The sequence below is a fragment of the Halichoeres trimaculatus genome, unplaced genomic scaffold (genome assembly GCF_033239565.1).
Source record: "Halichoeres trimaculatus isolate MK-OKI-2021-1 unplaced genomic scaffold, fHalTri1.1 fHalTri1_scaffold_5, whole genome shotgun sequence".
NCBI lineage: Eukaryota > Metazoa > Chordata > Actinopteri > Labriformes > Labridae > Halichoeres > Halichoeres trimaculatus.
The window spans coordinates 14098844-14119451 of NW_027437183.1; the positions used below are offsets into that span (position 1 = coordinate 14098844).

Consider the following 20608-nt stretch of genomic DNA (forward strand, 5'->3'; position numbering starts at 1 on the left):
TTGATATACATATATGAAAAAAAAGAGGTAAAACACAATTCAAATTTTTTTTTAAATTAGTCTTCATCCCTTGAGATGAATGAACTGGATTTAAACATTTTAAGGGAAATCAAACATGAGCTACAAAAGCTAAGTTTTGGACTTAAATCTGACGATGGTCTTTCTCTGGTGTGACTGTCACTGTCTGTCTCAGTGTGTCTGACCTCCAGGATAAGTACGAACAAAAGTGTGGCAAATAAAGGAAAAAGAATTCTAGACATTAAAAGTTTTGTAGTGTTTAAAAATGAAACTTTGATATATTTCATTTTGACTGCTCCCAGATTTTCAGTCAGTAATGTGACCTCATTACACTCACAGTTTAGTTAATGTGAAAATGTTTGGGGATTTTTGTTTTGGTAGTTTGTCGCCACCCGGTGGATCATTCTGTGCATTACATGCAAGAAACTTGAGGACCAGAAAATAAGTTTCAATAACAAAAGTTTTATTAACAATGTAAAATGACCTATATCAGCTTCATCTATTGTTCCTCCTCCGTGCCCTAAACATTGATCACTACGATTAATAAGCAAGACCCATGCTGCCTCCCTCTGTCTCCACAGAGCAGCTCAGACAGAGGGAGAGCCTCCCTGCTTACACCAACCAACAGATCCTCTGCAAACCAACCCCAACTTTGAAAATAATCCAGAGAGCATTGCGTAAAGAGTATGTGTATGTACAAGTCTAATGTCTCAATTTATAGATAGATATTGTGTGCAAAGAAGTATTCTTTTCGAGTATTGTTTCATATATTCCGTTTTGAAGCTGGAAAGTTAAAGTTGGGTACAGGTTCTTGGTTTATGGAAGACTAAATTAAGTACATTGAGAAGAAAAAACAGCAAGGAACAGAAAACAGAGACAAGAACACACAAGAGACTTACTCTGCACAGACCTGTCACCTCAGCAGAGACAGACGAATGTATAACTGTCTTTGCAAGTGCCATCTACAAATATTCAGACGGCATCTATTTGTAAGTTATCGCATTATTTCTGACATAGACAGATAGTAAAATTCCCTTTTTGAACATAGATCCTCTTTTCATTCACTCAGGTTTGTGGAAGTAATCAAACATTGACACTTTTTTAAAGACCTCTCATTCTCTTTTACGGTGGACGAGCAGTTTTTTGACCTCTTTTACAGAAAAGGGAGAAATTTGTTGTAAAATATCTTAAAATATATGTTTATGACTATTTTTTGTTTTCATCACACTGCAGTTACAATTCTTATTTGTATTCAAAAATAAAATTATAAAATGGGCAGCCTTTAAAAAAAAGAGAAAGAGACGATTTATTTTGAAAATGGCAGTAATAGATTGGTGGGAGACACAGGTGGTGAAGGACAGTGGGTAATGGTGTCTTTGTTGCCGCCTCCTACCCATGAAGGCAGGGCCCTTAGCTGGTTACCAGGCAACAGAGCCCAAAGAACCGCCTCTTCCTCTGTCGGACCAGTGGGTAGGGAGTCAGGTTCAGCAAACTGCTGTCATCTGGGCACAAGAACACAGCAGACCTCTGCCAAGTCAGACAACTCTGCCAGTGCTGGACGTTACACGATCACGCTTCATCCCAAAACACCTTCTTTATTTCACAACGTGAGATTCTTAGTTTCACTTCTGTGTGTGAGTGTCTGTGTGCTTTCATCTTACCTTGGTTCTTCAACGGTAAAGGCATTGTCTCCCTGAGTTTACTGAGAAGGTTCTTCATCTCTCTCATATCCCTGAAAAAGACAAAAATAACCTGCAGCATCTTTCATGTATTATATTTTCATACACAAACACTTGACTTAGTTTTTGCATCTTAAAATATACCTTGGAATATATTTAAACCTGCTTAAAAAATACATTCTGCATACATTATGATGTGCTCCTTTTGCAAACTCTTTCAAATACTTTGACTTGTTTGAGAAAATGTTTCAATTATCAAATACAACCACACAAACTGTGACACATTTAACATGAAAATGCCTGTCATATATGAACAGTGGAGGTTTGTAATGCTCAGAAGCATGCAGATCATGGGGTGGTGTATAGTAAAAATTATATCATCAAACAGGATGTACAGTATATGCATATCTATGACCAGCAACATAACACATAAGAAGTTTCAGTCAGCCTACTTTTCTATGTTTTCTATGTCAGTGGCCACCAGCCAGCAGAGCTGAGGACAGTCTGTGGGGGAGGAAGAGGTGTCCTCCAGGATTGGGATGTCTGAGCTGTCCTCAATCTTAGTGTCCACTCCAGGAGGGCCACAGGTCTCCTTACCTAAAACACACAGAACAAGCAGCTGTAGATATAAACCAACATGGCACAGGCATTAAAATGCAGAGGGTGTTTATCTGAAGAGGGTGTGACCTAAATTATATGATGATCATTGCCTACACAGGTTTTCTGCTATGTGTGGGAAAACAATCTGTGTTCTTAAAGTCATTTTTTCAGGCTTTTTATGCCATTGTTTACAAAAGAGAATGGCAATTGATATGGAGGAAAAAGACAGCAAGTTAGATTCGAACCAGGCCAACCACTCAAAAGGCTCACGTGACCTTACACCTGGAAATACTCACACTTAAAAACACTCACTAAAGGGAAGTTGAAATGCATCCATCGACACGAGACCTGATCACACATTTACCTTTCCTGTGGAGCTGTAGGGAGCCCAGCAGACAGACAGATTTGAGCATCTCAGTGATGTACATCTCCAGACAGCACTGCAGCTGGATGAAGAGTCGGCAGATCTCAGGGTGGATCTCTCCATCCTCTGGCCTGAAATCACACAGAGTTAAAACACACAAAAAATTATAGTTTGTTATGCTAATAACTGACCTGATTCTCATACTTTTTTAACATGCATGTGCAAACTGCAATTGCTCGTGCAACTATTCAAAGACCAAACACCGATAACCAGCAGGATGCTAACTGTGGCAAAGCAAATAAACTCATCCCACATGCAGAGGCTGTAGTGCCAATTGCAGAAGTTGTTGGTTTGACTCCTGGCCCTGAATATTTGCGGCATGTCTTTCCTGCTCCTTACTCCCCAGATTTCTCCCCTGTCTATTTAATAATGATAATAATGATAATAATGATAATAATAATAATAATAATAATAATAATAATAATAATAATAATAATAATAATAATAATAATAATAATAATAGAATTAGTAATAAAGAAATTACATGAGAGTAGGGGTGGGTGTCTTTTACATTTGAAACAATACAGTACAAATGTCCGGTACCTGGCAATTGGTACTGGTACTCAACGGTACCAATTTTTGGTACTTTTTGTGTTTATGTGGTAAAAATATCTATTTATTTAATAATAAAGTATAAAGTTTTTTCAATTTAACATATTTATTCTTTAATATATACCCCTGCAACGCTGTGTTCATGTCCAGCATGGAAAATCGCCGACTCTTCCCCTCCCTCACAGTCACAAGGATGCATTTAGGTACCTTAACATGGTACCTTTTGATTTTACGTGAATTGGTACTCGCGATACTTTTGACAGATTCGGTCAGTACCTATAAAAGTAGCTGATTCTGTACCCATTTCTACATAGAGTGTATAGACTACCAAAAAAGGTCACACACACAAACATTTTTGTTTAACCTTTTTCCGGTCCCCATAAAATCTTAACTTCTTGCTTTCAAAAAGTTGTTTTTATCTTAGAGACATTAAAGCTAAGGTTGTGAGAGTATGAGCATCATGTGCTGAAAGGCCATGATAAATTACACTGGTCAGAAAAGATGTGAAAAAAGAGCTCCTAGGGTCTTGCAAAAGTAAACATGCACCTAAATAATGAAGCACAAAAATAATGGTAATTAATCAGAAGTGAAACTACTGTTACTTCTGCAAGGATTAAGTGTGGGGCTCTTTTTGGACTTTGTTTTCTGTTTTTTTCCACCCCTAGATTATTATGCTCTTCCAGCATGATCAACTGTTGCACTCACATTCTTGCAAGTTGAGCCACAATATTACATTTGGAAAAGTCAAACTAACTCTTCCAAAATGAACGATTGAGATAAGAAAAAAAAAAGTAAAATAATCTAAAGCAGGCTTAAAAATAACTGTTTCAATCTGAGCACAAAAAACATCAGAGCCACATCTGAAAGCGAACCACAGCACTTTTCCTTTTTTCATTTTTAAACAACCTACATTTTAACAAATGTATGGGACAGCTTCAGTTAGACCTTCACCTGATTGTGGCTAAGTCACCAATATGTCTGAAGCAGGTGAAGCAGTTATTTCAAAAGTTGTCATTAACCAGAGTTGTGTAAAAAGATTCTCAAACTTTATTTCTTTAAAATGGTATCAGATCAGAAGAAGACTATTGAATCTACAATAGACATAGGTTTTGATTTATGCATTTATTTATGTTTGAAAACTATGAAAACTATGTCAAAATACTCAGTGAGTGATTTTTTTCAGGATTTTTTTTTTTATCAAGGGTCTGTATATGTTGATATTTTTCTCCCTCAAACGTCTGACACAATAAAAATAAAACCCACTGAATGAGTTCAAACATAATTCAACCATCTGAGTAGTTTTTATTTACACATAACTGATCACTAGCTATGCAGAGACAACACAGTAGCTTCACAAGGGTATAAATCTGGTGTTGAGTGGGGAAAATTTACAGCAGGTGATATCAGCGGGTGTGATATCACAAGTGAAATTGACAGCGACGAAAGGCGTGAAACCTGCACCTGCTACAAACATTTCTCGCATAGATCCTGCTGTTGGTTTCACTCTCCTTCAACAGCAAAGCGTCTCCTCGCCATCCTTGTTTTTGTCACAGTGCTGCCTTCCACCGTCTTCTGTCGCTACAGCACAGCTGTCATCAATGCTATCCTGCTTATCAGCTTTCCTCTAGCACATCGGAGAGGCCCCGCATCACTCAGACCATTTAGACACACTGGCTTTATTAGATTAAAGGGGGATGACCTGTGCTGTCTAATTTGAGCTCTGTGTCTCTCCAGAAGTGGAGACAGACGTTGAAGAGCTTTTAGAGATGGAGCTTTTAGAGGATGTGCTGGTGATGACTATGACAATCACATTGATGCTGTTATCAGTGAGTTCTTCCTAAAGCTGCTGCACCGTCTTTCTGAAGCAGCAGAAATTTCAACCACAAGTCTATAATGGACGCTGCTTGTCATGGAGAGACAACTGTATCTTGCTGCATGATTGTGAGCTATACATTTGAAAAGAGGACAGATCTGCCACTGTCACTCCAAAGTTAAAAAAGGTTGTGTGATCCGTGCCTCTCCAAGGCTGGGAAAACACACAATAAACATGGTTACTCTCTATTCATGTATGAGCGCCATGCGTCTGTGCTTTAAAGCGTCCACATCAGATTTTGTCATGTACGGAACAGACAGTAAAAGATGTGGATCTTTGAAAGGGTGTAGGATATGGCAAGTGGATTTATTACTGAGGCAACCAAACAGGTTATGAAGAGGGACATAAAAAAATGTCATCAGGGAGATCCTTATCCTAATCCTGAACTAATATCTAAAGGGCCTGCATCCCTTTTCTTTAACAAATAATGAGATATATCAGTGATAGGAAGAGTAAACCTGATGCTGCCATTCTTCCAATAGGCTGTGGTGGGCAGCTGGCACTGCAGACGCCCTCCAAACCCGCCTTAACACCTGCTTCGGTCTGTCTGATTGTTATTTAAGTAAGTCAGAGAGTGCCAGGTCAGCTGGCATCTTATAACCTCGCTAAGGACCTTCAAATCCCAAGCCCTGCTTTGCCCTTCTTCCACTGGCCACAGTGTGGAGTAGATGTTGTGCTCAGTGAAGGGTGACAGCCAAGCTACCTGGCATTGTCTTGTCTCGATGGTACAGTCATTTGTTCTTACCCACTGCCAAAACTTCCACCATAAACAAACCATGCATCATATAGTTTAAACCCAGCTCATTTGATCACTGTGACTGTTCTGTGGTAGTCGTGTTGGTGTTTGGATGGAAGAAAACAGCCTCAGAATTCTTCTGAATATTCTGCACTATTGGCCACAAAAGAAATGGATTGATGAGGCGCACGCTTGTATCTGAAAATGACCACAAAGTGAGACACCACCCACAAACTCCACACACACATACATGCAGTCTCTCTGACCGTGCACTAAAAGCAAGCATGCAAAAGTCTGTGGTTGCACATTATTGATACTGTTCTCTCAGATATTCATGCTGGGAAGTGTTCCACTCTGAGCATTAACATTTCAGGCCCAGCTAATGGGAAGTGTATGCTGGTTACAGCTTGTTCTTGGGATTGTTTCCTGTTAATTCTGTCTTTCCAGTAATAACAGACATTTCCTGATCTTATGCCCTGTTTTCAACTCAGACTCTCTTCCCCACTCAAAGTAAAGGAGGAGTCACTTGTATGATTTCTTTGAAGTGTGGAGGAGCAGGCTTAAGTGTACATGAAGCTTAAAATAGGGATGCTTATGCAAATTAGAGATGTACTTTGGTAAAATTAGACTGGTTACAACTTTGGGAGCGGTGGTGTTGCAGGGTGGACGGTTTGCAAATTCAGCACCATGGACAGTGTGTGTGCCAACTCACCCAGATATCAAGGACAGACTGTGGTGAGCTGCTCGCGCCATTTCGCAGCCTTTGGTTCTGGTCTTCAGCATTTCAGCTCGTAAGGAGGGACAGTCCACAGTGATTTCACCAATAGAGATGACCAGTTCACGGTAGAGAGCCACAAGTGTATTGAACTCTTGGACGATCTGTGTTACAAGAAAAGAGAGGAGTTAAACTTTACTTCTTTTAGACACAGTAAGCAACTTCTGCAGAGTAAAGCACCTGGTCAAGTCAGTGCAGTAGAGAAAAAAAACCTTTATAGGTGGTCTGCTTGCATGTCAACATAAAACTGTGCTAGCCATGAAGAAAATGCTGAGCTGCACTGAATCTAGACAGGCTTTTTCTTTCCCCCCCAAAGTGACAGAAATAATTTGCCAGGGCAGGTACACTGTGAGTTAATAGAAAGAAACTGCAATGTTGCACAAATGCGGTCGAAAAGGATAGTTTCACTGTGCAGGAAAAATGCGATCAAGCAAAAAGTAGGAAGCATTGTTATCATCATTAAAATCCAAATGCATGACGGTGAAAGAGTCTGTTTTAATAACAGGGGTTCCATAATGTTGAGTTTGGTTGTTTGCACAACCCCAGAGCTTGAGACTGAGATGCAAATATTTTGTTGCCTTTTTTTGCAACTCCTGCACAGCATCCTACTGCACTCCTGTATACGATCAGCAAGACTCCATCACGTAAAGCAGTAAAGCAGACTATGATCCTCTTTCTCACCATCTGTCAGAACACAGGACCTGTGTGCAATGATCTCACACACCTAGTCAGTTAATCTTGTAATTTATGCGATTTTTGAAATGAACCCAAATCCCCAGCAGCTTCCAAAACTCAGAATGCAAATCACACAGTCAGTCTGCACGCGGAGATGATCTGTTTGGCTTCACTGCCGACAAAGCAATGCAAATGCATTCAGCTATTTTTAGGCTCCCAGACCGGGCTACGGGCTTTTTCCCCCCTGCTCCCGTGAATCCTACAGGCACGGGACAGTAGATCGTCCTCGAACAAAGAAATGTTTGGATCATACTACAGCAGTCCTTGTGAGAGGCACCATGCAGGCATTGTCTGCCGCAAACCTACCATTCTGCAGTCGGCCACGGCGCGCTGAGCTTTGCGGGTACTCTCGGTGCTCTCCCTCCTCTGTGGATCTCGGTAAGGAGGTTTGCCGATCTGGAAGATGTTCCCGGTGGATCTGGGGCGGTTTTTGCGCCCATTCGATGCAGAACTCATGCATACACATCCACTAATAAAACAGCTCTAATACAGAACGCTCTTGTCTTATTTCCCCCCTCCAAACTCCACCACTTTCCGTCTTCCTGCCTCACCACCCTGCACCTCACTGTTCACCTTATTCTCTCCTCGCTTGCTCTCAATTCACCTCCGCCAACTACTGGCTGGCGTTGAACCTCGATTATTGTTATTGCTCAGCCTATCTCTCACGTTCCTCCCCTCTAGTGTGGCAGACGGAGAAAATGTGTTCTCAGACGAGCTTCAGAGCGCAGAAGAAGTACCGGATGAGCGCCCGCGACTTCTCTCCGCATTGCCTCGACAAGTCACCTTCACTCCAGCAGCACACGGTGCACAGTGAGCACTTCACACCCAAACCCGGAGTCCAGCTAGCTGAGGTGTCTCCTCTGACGCACCGATGTCGGAAGGAGACAATCACATTCACGGATATTCTCCAAATGCAACCATTTTTTGTGATTGCGCGTTTCCATTAAGCACCAATAAGACGGACGATAACGATCTTCCCTCAGCGCACAACCTCCTTACAGGGACGGAACAACACTGCAAATGTCCCCGCTGACTATTCCGCAGCGCACAGCTGACGCTCAGAGCCTCTGCGCGGGTGGGAAATCTCAGCCTTCCCAAAACTTCAATCCTGGTTTGCGGTCTCAGTTCAAGTGTCTTCTACTTCGAGTGTTTCCAGCTCATCGGGTGGGCCTGTCTCTAACCTTGGAGAGGCAGCTGAAGACGAGCAGTTGCTACAGGCCTGACGTGGCTCTGAGGCTGGCAACGCTGCGCACCCAAAGGACGGGAATACTAATAGGGCCCATCATGTCAGACCCCCGCCCTGAGCTGGAGCCAATATGAGCTCCTAACCGTGTAAATTCATTCAGCTGGCCACTTTTTTTCCCACACAGAAAAGAAGTACAGCAGAAAAGACTTCACAGGGATCAACTTAAAGTCTGAGCAGCAGCGTTTGAATGGAACTTTTGAACAAATCTTCTAACTCATATTTAAGAGGTTTTTTTTTTCCAATGTCTATTTTTGTTCTTCATCTCTTTTTTTTTTTTTCCAACCAAACACATGCTCCTGATACTTCTTAGGATTAAACAAAGGCTTAGATAAATGTAATTGGGATTCAGATCCTTTTACAGGTTCACCTTTCACCTCTTCTTTCTTCAAAGGGTGTGTATTTGTGTGTATCCTTTACACTAAGTAAAACATACAGTGACTGGAAATGGAGGAGGAGCATTTGAAACAACCTGCTTTCAGCACTCACACGCAAATGGAGCAGAATACATAAAGTATACATGAGTTAGTGCAATGCATCATTTAGCAATAACTTTTGAGTGCTATGTGTGGTTACTACAAATAAAAACACCTAACTGTATTTTTTTGGTCATTTTTTACTTTAAGAATCTACAAATGTGCCTAAAAGTATTAGTAACATTCTGCAGTGACTACTTCCCCCTCTTGCTATTCACAATCACAAAGAGAAAAGTGGTTGACTTTCTGAATAAATCAGCAGTCCATTTCAACGTACGCTGAGTGCTCTCTTGAAACCTACATTATTATTTAATTGTGAGCACAAGGAGAGCTGTCCATTCATGTGAGTGTTTGGGACATGTAACTGCATACACCTGTGGCTTAAAGGATGAGTAGATGTCTGTTTCAAAGTGGCACAGTCATGATTTGGATGTAGACGACCTACTAAAAATTAGTGTATTGTCACCTGTGACCCTGAAAGTTGCTCTTAAACAACATTTCTTACTCTAAAATGCACTAATACACATTATAAGTGATTCAAGTATTTCACATACTTATACCTTCCTGGGGGGAGGTACCAGAGCCTGTGTGGTCCAGACCACTGAGGTGACATATACTTTCCTGTTTATTGACCAAAACTGTTACCAGCAAGGCTTTCAGACTTTTAACTTTTCCTGCTGTACATCTGGCAAAATCCCAAAGCCCGGCTCTCCAGAAAAAATACTCAACAACAAAAGAAACTGCAGGACCCACAACTATTATCAATAATTTATGAATTTATTACCAATGTCAGCAATTTCAATTGTGAGTCCTTTGTTCAATGCATATACATGATTGAAACAATTTCTGGATTTCATTGTAATGGTTTGATTTAATATTTCACAGTTGTCATTAAGAGGATGGGACAATGGCTGGAGTAGAAACAGGGCAGAGCCAGAAAGGAAAAACAGCTCAGGGCTTCAGCTTGATCTGAACCTTTGTTGCTTCTGTACATGGGGCGCATAGTTTAACCACAAAGCTAAAAGAGAATGGGGCAGAATACTTCAGACATTATAAGATTCTCACAGAAAAATTGTCATCGCTGATCTTTATTGTGAAGTCATTCCAGACTAAGATTAATAAGTGCTTTGGGTGTGCCATAATCCTTAACGGACATATGAAGCCTTTAGGCAGTATTTGGTACATCAAGAAATAGGTGATGTAATTAACACAAGCACATGGCTTGAAAGAGAAAAACTTGACCACATATAATTTAATGATCAGTTTGAAGTCACAGCCAAAACGATTTTTTTGTCTTAGTTTTTCAGTACATAAATGAAATTGTTGCAGTTTTACATTACTGCCACCCAGGGGGTGCATAAGAAAACCTTCCAATATTCATTTTCAGCTAGAAAAAAAACGTAGCCAAAAATACTGCATGGTGTTAAGCAACTGCAAACTAAAAAGGTTTAAAAGTGATGATGTCCTGTGCTCAATTGGAAAGAAAGGTTGAGAAAGACTCAATAATGATCTCATACCCATTAACATTAAGATCCACTCAAAAGTAGCTTATTTCTGTAATCCCTGTCTCTTTTACTTTGGTTGCGAGAAACAATCATATATTGGTTGAAGCCTTGTTTTTTTCGACTTTATCTTTCTGGGAAAAAGCCAAACCTGTTGTTGTTTTTGGTATGCTCTGTTCAGGGGGAGAACATGATGTGCAACCTGCATTGTATGTGCATCGAGTGGAGCTAGAAAACACAGAACATTGGATTCCCAAACATCCCCCCATACACAATTTCCCCATTTTTATCATTTATTAATGAGAGACAACAAACAGGCGCACTCATGTTTTCCCTACACCACACCAACCTACCTGCTTGAACTTCACTCCGTATCAGTTATTACACCTCAATCCCCCCTGTATGCATATGTCTCTGACCTCTGCTTCATCTTCTAGTCCTTACTCTACACTCATCTCTCAGAGTCTCCAGCCTCCCTCAGTGTTGTGTTTTTGTTTGTCAAAAAGAAGGGAAGAAGAGGTAGCAAAGGAAGCAGAATATGAAGAAGCCGATAACCCAGTTGACGGAGTAAATGTAGATGATGACCATGTCCATGTCAAATCGCCAGCCACGAGAGTCGTCGTCAAAATCCAGAGCATCCAGGCGGTAGCTTCCTCCATGAGGGAACTGATGCCGAGCGATGGGACTGGACGGTCTCTGGAAGCCTGGTGTTGAGGAAAATAAGGTAACACATCTTGTTTTAAGCCAAACAGAAAGTGGTTACATATTGTTTTTAAAGTAGTTTTACTTACTTATTGTAAGTGGCTACTTTAATGTATTATACTAGTACCAAAACAGTCAAATACATCAGCTAAGAGAAACACATGGGCATTTAAAAGTATTTAGTCTCATGACTTCTTTTGTGTCTGATGAAACTTGTTATAAACCTTTAAGTGACATGAAACTTAACAAGCTGTGTAGACTGTGGTTATAAAAAGCAATATAACATGGATGTTAAAAGGTAAGGGGAGTGGACCACAAGATTCTTTGTGTGGTTTGTCAGTTTGCATGCTGCATTGCAAAGACAACTTAGAAATGAAAGGATAGTCACAAAGGAAGCCTGTAAAAATGGGGGCATCAAACTGCATTACCCTTGAAACTCAGTATTTATTTTAGACTCATTATCTCCATTTTCTTTTCTTATCAGTTTTTCACTGACACTTTTTTTCAGGGGGTATTAAGACCTCATAACCTCATTGGCATAGAGCCATTGTCAGGTAAATATGGCTTGATAAAGAGTCTCCATGTGGTGCCACTGTATTTCTTGGAGCTGCCGACCTATGATGAAGTTTAAAGCATTGAGTCATGTTTTGGATCTCGTTGCTTTAATTAGTGGTGAGCGGTCAACAGTTGTACAAATTAGAAGCTAATTTGTGGATCTGCTACCACAGCTCCCCTTAAGAGTTCACTCTGTGTGTAATGAGACAGCACTTAAGACAGCCACTTACATGAACACAGCTCAAAAAATAAGGGAATTTGTAATCGGTAGATTAATTCTTTGTTGCTTTTTAGCAATGAATTGGTGCCACATTTGCAACGAACATGCATGTGTGAGATGAGCAGCAGAGTAGAGTATGTGGGTTGAGCCTATTAACAATTTTCCAAATCGTCTTTGCCAATACCAAACAGCTCCTTCTACTGTTGACATTTGTTTGGTGTTGTTGGATGATGAAAGTCAGAAGAAACAAGATTAGGAAAAATCTAAGCACCCGGGTTTACCAGAAGTTTAAAGCCTGAGTCAATAGCAACAGGAAAATAAGCTGTTTGGCATTGGCAGGGAAGATTCGGCATTATCTAATACATGTTTGTTGCTACATAAATCAAATTTAATGTTCATTTTACTGGTAAATTTTGTTAACTGTCTTTTTTTTCAGTCTTACCCATCACAGTAACACTGGGTTTCTGCAGATATGTTATGGTATAGAGTATAGAGTAAGTTTGACCGATAAAATCTAAACATAGATAATCTGCTCATGCTGCTAACCATTAAAAAAACTTGCCTCCAAAGATGCGGAAAAGTTTCCTGCAGCTGGGCAGAGGCCACTTTGCACAACTGGCTTTCTGGAAATTTTGTTTCCGAGAAAGATATTCCTTTGGGAAGAATGTCCTCGCAGTTTGGTTCAGCTCTGTGGCAAAGACAAAGAGATAAACATAATATTATCAACGGTGCACATCTTACGCACACCTCCACTTCTTGATGCCCTGGATAGATTGTGTTTGATTTATTCAAAGTAAAGCAGCCGATGCAGCATCGCCACACTCGCTCATTTTCTCCCTGTTCTGTTTCAGTGTGACCTTGGCTTTGGTAATCAACACAAGAATCTAATCTACAATCCTTGTCACCTAATCACTCACAAGAGCCCTCAGTGTGTCTGCAGTGCTCATAACCACAGCCACTCTGCCTTTTTATGGCCACAGCAGTGTCCCTGCTGCCGCTCTATTTCTCCTACATACTACAGCCAGAAGTAGGCCAAAGTGAATCACAGAACTTCATTACTTATTCATAGCTTTGTCCAAATCAGACCATGGACCATGCAATCAGCATGCAGTGGTCATGAGGTGACATAAAATCCATCCTATACTTCAAGGCACCTGTGCAAAAGTATTACCTTAGCACCACATGTTGTAATGATTTTTAAAGAAGTCACTTAAAAGACAAGGTTTGATTTTTTTGTTCATTTTCTGTCTTGTCATTATAATGCACTTACCCTTCATATTATTTTTTTTTCTTTTACATCAGAAAGTACAAAATAAAAGTGGTCAGGTTGCGTTTGATTTTGTCTTTTCAGTCTGGGTGACTCATCTGGTGAGAGCTGAACTAAAGGTCTACTCCGCTCCCTTTGGGACATCTGCAGCTGGGCCCTCTGAACAATCTGCAGCTTAGATGTCATGTGTGCCGCAGCCAACAGACCAAACAATACACGCACAGCTGCAAACATTTACTGTTACACTCTCACGGCTTTTTCCACTTCAGACCACACATTTTTCTGACGAGTTTTATCCATGTTTTCATCCATCTCATATTATTCAATCTAGACTGCTGAGTAGAGTCAGAAGTAGAAGAGATAAGCCTTTCAAATCATGTCAATGGTACAGTAAGTGCTGTGTGCCCATCAGCTCACCCTTCTGGAAGAAGACGTGTGTGATGATTGTTCTGCAGAGGGGGCACGGGGTGTTTGTGGGGCTGTTCTTAGCCAGTGTCCTCAGACAGGGTTCACAGAAGATGTGGTTGCATGGGTGACACATGTAAGGGCTGAAGTACACATCCAGACACACGGCGCAGATGTAGCCCTCTCTGTCCCCTGCGCTCATGTCCTCATCATCCTCGCTGCTGCTGCTGGATGGATTCCCTGTGGAGCTCTGGGAGGGGAGGAAACAATGACGAATTGCATGGATTGTAAAAGGCTAATGCAGTATCAAAGAGGTATATAAATACATAGTGTGTATATTTCTGTTAATGGCAACCTTTCAAGCTTTTTAAAGCCTCACACTAAGAGACGGAAACAGGAAGCAGATTGTAATTAAGTTGGCAAATCAGCTCATGAGTATTTAACTGCTTGATCTGTCACATCTATCATAAGAGAGCAACCTTTACAGCTCAAGGCATTTAGATTTTTATTTTTTCAGTCCAACTTTTCTTTAGCTCAACAAAGAACACATTTGAAGGAATGAAATTCTCTTTTATCAGCCAGACTTTTGAACTGATAACTTCTCTTTGAATGCAACTGTTGATGAACTACAGTTTTACATACTCTCTTAATGTCTTGTAGTCCTTCGAGGTTTTTTTTTCTCTCTTGTTTCCTGCTTTTCCTTGAAGTAGAAACATTTCACCACAAGGAAAATAAAGTCCCATTTTCATCGTTAGAATAAAAAGTGTTGTTTTTTTTTCAATTTCACCCAAGAAGCTGAGTGCATGGCACCTTAAGGAAATATAAAAAGCATGTGTGGATGTGGCACAAAGCTGTAAATGCCAGACATGGACCACACCCAGAGGACATAAACATGGTAACACAAAACCACTAAAAAACTGAGATTCATTGATTTTTTCTTTCTTCAGTCTGATGTTGATCCCGTGTGTTTGGCAGCAAGGTGCTAGTTATTAACTGTAAAAGTATTAAGTGTGTCATTACTGTATACTTTATTTACAGTGTCATTTAGAGATGCACTGATACCGATCCTGGTATGGGGTATCGGTGTATCGGTGCCCCTAAAAGCTGGATTGGTATCGGTGGGAAAGGGGCCGATCCATAGTGCCGATCCGGGCAAACAGCTCCATGCCTTTTTTCACTGGTGCTCTTGGCTACTTGATTTAAAATGTTACCTTTGATGCACTTTTTTTTGCTGCATTACCAGTCTACAGGGTATATAAGTTTACATTTGAATAGAATTTCTGAAGCATTGTTTTTACCAAAATAGCGCTAAACATTTGAATATTCTTCTCTAGTTTTTCCATCTACTCATTTTTTGCCTTTTACCCAAAAGATTACCAGTCTTATCCCACAGTAGGGGATGAGGTTATTATTTAACACTGGTATCGGATCAGTATCGGTATGGACTGATACCCAAAGCCCAGGCATCGGTATCGGTATCGGAACCAGAAAAGTTGGATCGGTGCATCCCTCCATACCATGTCATTACATATTGCACTGAGGTTGTTGCAATGCTATTCAATAAATGGCTTGAAATTGAGAATGGTTTGTTTTATGTTTTACTATGTTGTCTACTGTATCGGTATGGATCGGGTAGCAGCACAATTAGATTTTAATAGATAGGGTCGGACCGGAATGTAAAAAAGTGTATCGGCCCATCTCTAGTGTGATTACTATATTTTCACCCCACAATCCTTTGCTTTTTACAGTAATACACCAAAAGACCTTTTTCAGTAAGTTACTGCAGGTATTATAGTAAAATACTGTTAGGATTATAAAAATAGTCACAGTGTGGTGTTGCCTTTAAATGGACTACTTTACCTTCTTTTTCCTTAAATCATAAATCATGATGCGTCACCTATTTCTGTCGGGTTATCTCTACACCCCACGATTCTCAGATGTTCACATTAGAAAGTGACATAGCATACATCAACACTACAAAATGTCATCACACCAGCCAACAATGAATGTAAGTGAAAATGTCTTCTCCTTCTTCCCCCCTGAGATTCAATTCTAAACAGATATCATACTCCACATCCAGAGAGTGTAAATGTCTTTGACAGACATCTGTTCTGTGTAATAATATGTGTGAGAACATGAGGGTGTCAGGTGTGAGTTCAGTAAGGTGAAACGTCTTCCTTCCTACATCTTCTTTCCTCTTACCGTAAGGCAGAGACACTATTCTTAGGAAAGAGCAATTTGACCCTGATGCTGGCCTTAATTCAAGCTCCACTCACTCTACAGTACACAGACAGTGTTGGGTAGAGTGTTGCTATTTGTGAGCAAGCTATTGCAGGATATGGAAAAGGTGTAGTATGACTAATGCGTATATACTTATAGAAAACAAATGACATTTCACGTTAATGCATTTTTTCTGTTATACTTAGTGTCTACCCCTTCTTCTCTCTTTATCTCTCTCCACTCTCATCTCTGAAGCTGTCATGCTACTCTTAAATACCCTATACCCAAACACATGCACAGAGTTTAACACCAAAAGTCCAACTTTAACTCATAAGAGTAGATAAACAAAAACTTGCTTTGCGTACAGCCTGCGTTGGCCCCTTTAAGACCTCCACCTGTGCCAGCAGACCTTCAGAGATTTGTGTCTATAAAGCTCCTCTCTTGATAAAGCTTGGGGGGTGCTTCCAGAGTAATTACCATTTTCTCACCCAGGGTGAGCTCCAGGGACTTCCCTGTTGCGCCCGTCCTGCCTCCCAATGTGTGTCATTAACAGAGGAGACAGAACACACAGCTCCCAAGTTATGGTGTGTGATGAGACTCTCCCCTGGCAACCTGCAAGGTGACATGGCAGCCTTGTCTTGGTTACATTGAGAAATCTGAACATAAATAAAGAATGCATCCGTGTTTATCATCTCTTTAACACCCAACCCCCAACTTAGATCTGATCATCAAAGCAGCTGCATTATTAAAACATGTTTGTGAAAACTTGACAGAACTGTCCTCATGCAAAAAGCAATAGCAGATTCTGCAGACATGCACGCATGAAGCTGCATCACAGCTTACATTGAGCAGCAACTAGAGCAAAAGAAGCCAAAATATCTTTCATCAAGAAGGAACCACTTCCTTTGGGAAACAGATTTTCAGTACATGGATCACTTATTAAAAACTGTATGCAAAAAATTTCCACCAGTCACTAAAGTGTATCATGTGAGGCTAAACTACATTTCCAACCCACAAAATGTAGAAAGCGCAAACTATGTTAATTTTTTGACTAAAATTATGAAATATTTCTCTAAATGAAATCTGAATATATCACTGAGTGGCTGCAGTTCCCAGGATACTACATAACGGGAGAGGTTGATGAATCTATTGTTAAGTCGTCCTTGAAGGGTCTCCTTGAGTTTTAAGTGTTACGGCTAAAAGCACTGAAGAGCAGAGGTTTCAGCGAGCAGCTCCTGAGCCAGACTGTGGATGCACAAAGCTGAGCAGAGCCGAGAAAAGCATGAACACTCAGTCAGCCCTGATAATGACAAATGACCCAGCAGGTTTAATCAATGTCCTCCCAATAACAGGGAGTTTGGGGAGTAATTTCACTAACAGGATTATTCACTTCTTTAGGAGTTACATGAGATGATTAATTCAGCCCTGGTGGAAATGCCTTAAAGGTGCAGTGTGCAGTATTTCGCCGCATTTAGTATAACAACATCCGTAGAAGTGGAATTGATCACTTTAAAGTATGTTTAAATTAATGTGTAAATACCTGAATATAAACTCCTTTAATGAGCCTTTTATGTATGAATAGGAGCTGGTCTCCTTTGACAGAGGCTGGCACCTTGTTCCACCATGTTTCCACTGTCTCACAGTTTGTTTTTAAAGAGTGGCAGTGCAAAATGCAGCAGTTAAAAAAGAGTAGTTGTTGTTCACAAAAGAATTTCTATTTATTGATGATTTTGTTTTTAAAGAGTGGCAGTGCAAAATGCAGCAGTTAAAAAAGAGTAGTTGTTGTTCACAAAAGAATTTCTATTTATTGATGATTTTGGTGCTAAAAATGGGACAAACAGAGAATCATACTCATCATGTATCACAGGAGCTGTAGTGATGATTCTGACCCCACCGTCACTGTCTGGCAGCAGCAGTGAGGTGTTTTTGATGCACTTCCAAAGGAGTCAAATGTCTAATCTAAGTTTGAGTTATTTTTCTGCCATTAATTAATCAAATACAAAATGCACAGAAAGCTAACGTAAAGGGTTGATATGCATAGTGAGGGTCACAAGTAGTGACTGGATAGAAAACAAGTGCTCTTCCTGTTCCCGAGACCTCTGCTTCACCTGTGCCCCTTTTGTAGCCTTCACCTGTCTGTTAACTTAGAGTGCCCCTTGTGGAGATTGTGCAGGTGACAAAAACAAACAAAAAAAATAACAACAACAACAAAAATACAGGTAGCATGGCCTCTACAAGTGCTCTTTGTCCTCATGAGCCATCATTGCTTCACTGGCAGGAGGAGTGCACAAGGGAGTGTTTTAGAATCTGTTAAAAGTCATTAAATACCCATTTTTGATGAGATTAGAGTGGCATCAAAGATCCGAAACAAAGGCACAGTTCTATTACTGGGTGAAATAAATGCAAATTTGACCTCAGATGACCTCAAGAGTGAGATTTCCAATCATCCCAACCTTCCATGCATCACACCCGACAGTGCTCTCTGAGCCAGCATCTCCGTTGGGAACAAAAGAGTCCAAATATTGATCTCAAGGGGGAAAAAGCACCACCTGATATTCCTCTCATTACCACTGAACTTATCCATGGAGTATAATGCTGTGAATGGCCTGTTAACTGTTACCTTTTCAGTTGTGACACTTGAGTGATAAGTTGTAGTTAAGAAACCTTATCATTTGTCCTCATGGTGGTTCAGATTTCTTTTGTTCTCTAGTGAAATAATCCCCTTTATGACAGACACATTTTTGTCTGCTGGAGCCAGATAAAGTGCTTATTGTTAATCTACATCATGCTTGGACTTTAACCCCAAAACCTAGAGAAAATGGAAGGAAGAATATCTTGACTTTAAACAATGTAATCAGCAGGGGGCATGGAATTAGGACATGGATATTTTGTTTCAGGGCCTCTTGTACTTTTCAGCCGTCTCTAACCCAGCAGAAAGAACAATTTCAATCTACCCGTCCACTGTAGATCTGCAGCAGCCAATCAAAAGAGAAACTGCTCCTTTGTCTGGCCGTTTGAAGGGCTCTTTCCCCAAGCCTCAGCATCATCATGCAGCTAATTCAGATGTAACCCCACTTTAAACCGCATAGACAATGGCTGTTGAGATGAGCTGGGTGTTGATAGGGCTGTGAAGAGTCAGTCTCTCGATGATACGAACAGACGCACACATGCACACGCACAAAATGGTACACGTGTGGCCACACACAGTGGCTGAAAATAGCAAGGAGAAGTGGACATAAAGCAGCAATATTATCATGATTTTACAAGCCAAACACACACACACAGTCATTCTCCCACTGTGATTTCTGTGTTTGTCTTCTTTCCAATGTAATTGGATCTTTCAATCAGATAATTCATGATGAGTCACAAGAGTATCTAAGAAACTTCACAATTTGTAGTGCACACTTATTTCCTAAAAGTTATGACCAACTTAAACGACACCAAGACTAGAGTTTACTGGGACCAAGACCAAGCTCTGAGACTCCCACAGGAACTTTATCAAGGCACAAAAACTAACTATTTAGAGTGATCCATGTTTCAGTAAATACACCACCACAAAAAACAGACTGAGATACCTGACAGCAATAGTCCCTGGTTTAGTTCAGAAAAAAATAAATCAGCCATAACAGTATGACCACAGGCAGGTGAAGTAAACATCAGTGACTGATTTGACTGTCCTGCACCTACAACGGCAGGTTCCCATCAGATCTGGACCACAGAGCAACCACCAAGAGGATCACAACTGCACTTCCAAGGGTGTCGATCCTCCCCCTCAGAGGGGGGGCAGAGGGGCCCAACGGTAAAAATGTGTGCTAAAGTGCCCTCCTGGTTGGCCAAACTCACTTAACTGTACTCTTGGGTAGAAAAAACACAGGAACCTTCCCCCTTGGCTGGTAAAAATAAAGACTACCCTCTGTGACAGGCGCTACTGCTCTGCTGGTGTTTGGTGCTACTTAAACAGCGCAACTCACATCAGGGAAGTGTTCTGATGTTAGTAACAGTTGCTTCAACTAATGAAACCGTCTTCTATCCCACGCCTGCTTTTCATGTTTCTTTGATCAACATCAGCAGTGAAATCTTGCTGAAAAAAAATCAATGACTTCAAAGGGAAAAAAAAAACTTTCAACCATTTTTTTTTCTGCTAAAACTGGATTCAGCAGTAAGCTCTTCATTTGATTTGTAACTGTGTACTCAAACTCCAAAATAGCAGCTTCCTCAATGTCAATGAAATTTCTTTTAGGCGCACCACTACATAGACCGCACATAAAGATTCACTGCCAAAGTGCACATGGACCCAGTGATTCAAGGATTTCCACTTGGGAGCAGGTGTTTGCCAGGTTTAGTCGCTTTAACTCGACTACCAGCACATCTTTTCAGAAGCAGGTGCTGAGCATCACTACATGACAAATTCTCCTCCAGCTTTCCCGGAAGGTGTTCCAGTCAGGTGACTCTATATTGGCTGAGCCACTTGGTTGACCTTTGCCCTTTGAGCCTGACCTTTGTATTATACCAGGGTCACCCACTCAAGCTGCTTCTGGTAGCTCAGCAAGAAGTAGTAATATGTTGGGCAATTTGGTGGCTGCGGCTAATTCTCAGAATGGAATCTAGTTTCCTTTCCTTTCCCAA

The 20608-nt window shown here is 40.7% G+C and overlaps 2 protein-coding genes across 4 annotated transcripts in view; both read right to left on the reverse strand.

Annotated features, from left to right (window-relative positions):
• Positions 1-485: 485 nt before the first annotated feature.
• Positions 486-8649, reverse strand: rgs7bpa (regulator of G protein signaling 7 binding protein a). Its single transcript, XM_074671409.1, has 6 exons — positions 7699-8649; positions 6595-6761; positions 2662-2792; positions 2150-2294; positions 1680-1750; positions 486-1520 (listed from the first exon to the last, which is right to left on the reverse strand). Exons 1-6 carry the CDS (start codon positions 7846-7848, stop codon positions 1429-1431), a joined length of 756 nt encoding a protein of 251 aa, XP_074527510.1. The 5' UTR covers positions 7849-8649; the 3' UTR covers positions 486-1428.
• A 1314-nt stretch (positions 8650-9963) lies between these two features.
• rnf180a (ring finger protein 180a) overlaps positions 9964-20608 on the reverse strand; it is a 97928-nt gene continuing 87283 nt past the window's right edge. For all 3 annotated transcript variants that reach the window (XM_074670214.1, XM_074670215.1, XM_074670216.1), the window contains exons 2-4: positions 13775-14012; positions 12653-12778; positions 9964-11317 (exon numbers count right to left, since the gene is read on the reverse strand). In XM_074670214.1, coding sequence (XP_074526315.1) covers positions 11112-11317; positions 12653-12778; positions 13775-13964 — 522 coding nt within the window. In that variant the 5' untranslated portion in view covers positions 13965-14012 and the 3' untranslated portion in view covers positions 9964-11111. The remainder of the gene's footprint in view (positions 11318-12652; positions 12779-13774; positions 14013-20608) is intronic.

Bases quoted from the DNA above. Each gene is read 5' to 3' on its own strand.
- rgs7bpa (XM_074671409.1), bottom strand. From the start codon at position 7,848: ATGAGTTCTGCATCGAATGGGCGCAAAAACCGCCCCAGATCCACCGGG. The intron at 2,295-2,661 runs GTAAATGTGTGA...TGTGTGTTTTAG, and splicing joins CCTACAGCTCCACAGGAAAG to GTAAGGAGACCTGTGGCCCT. The intron at 1,521-1,679 runs GTAAGATGAAAG...TCTTGTGCCCAG, and splicing joins TTTACCGTTGAAGAACCAAG to ATGACAGCAGTTTGCTGAAC.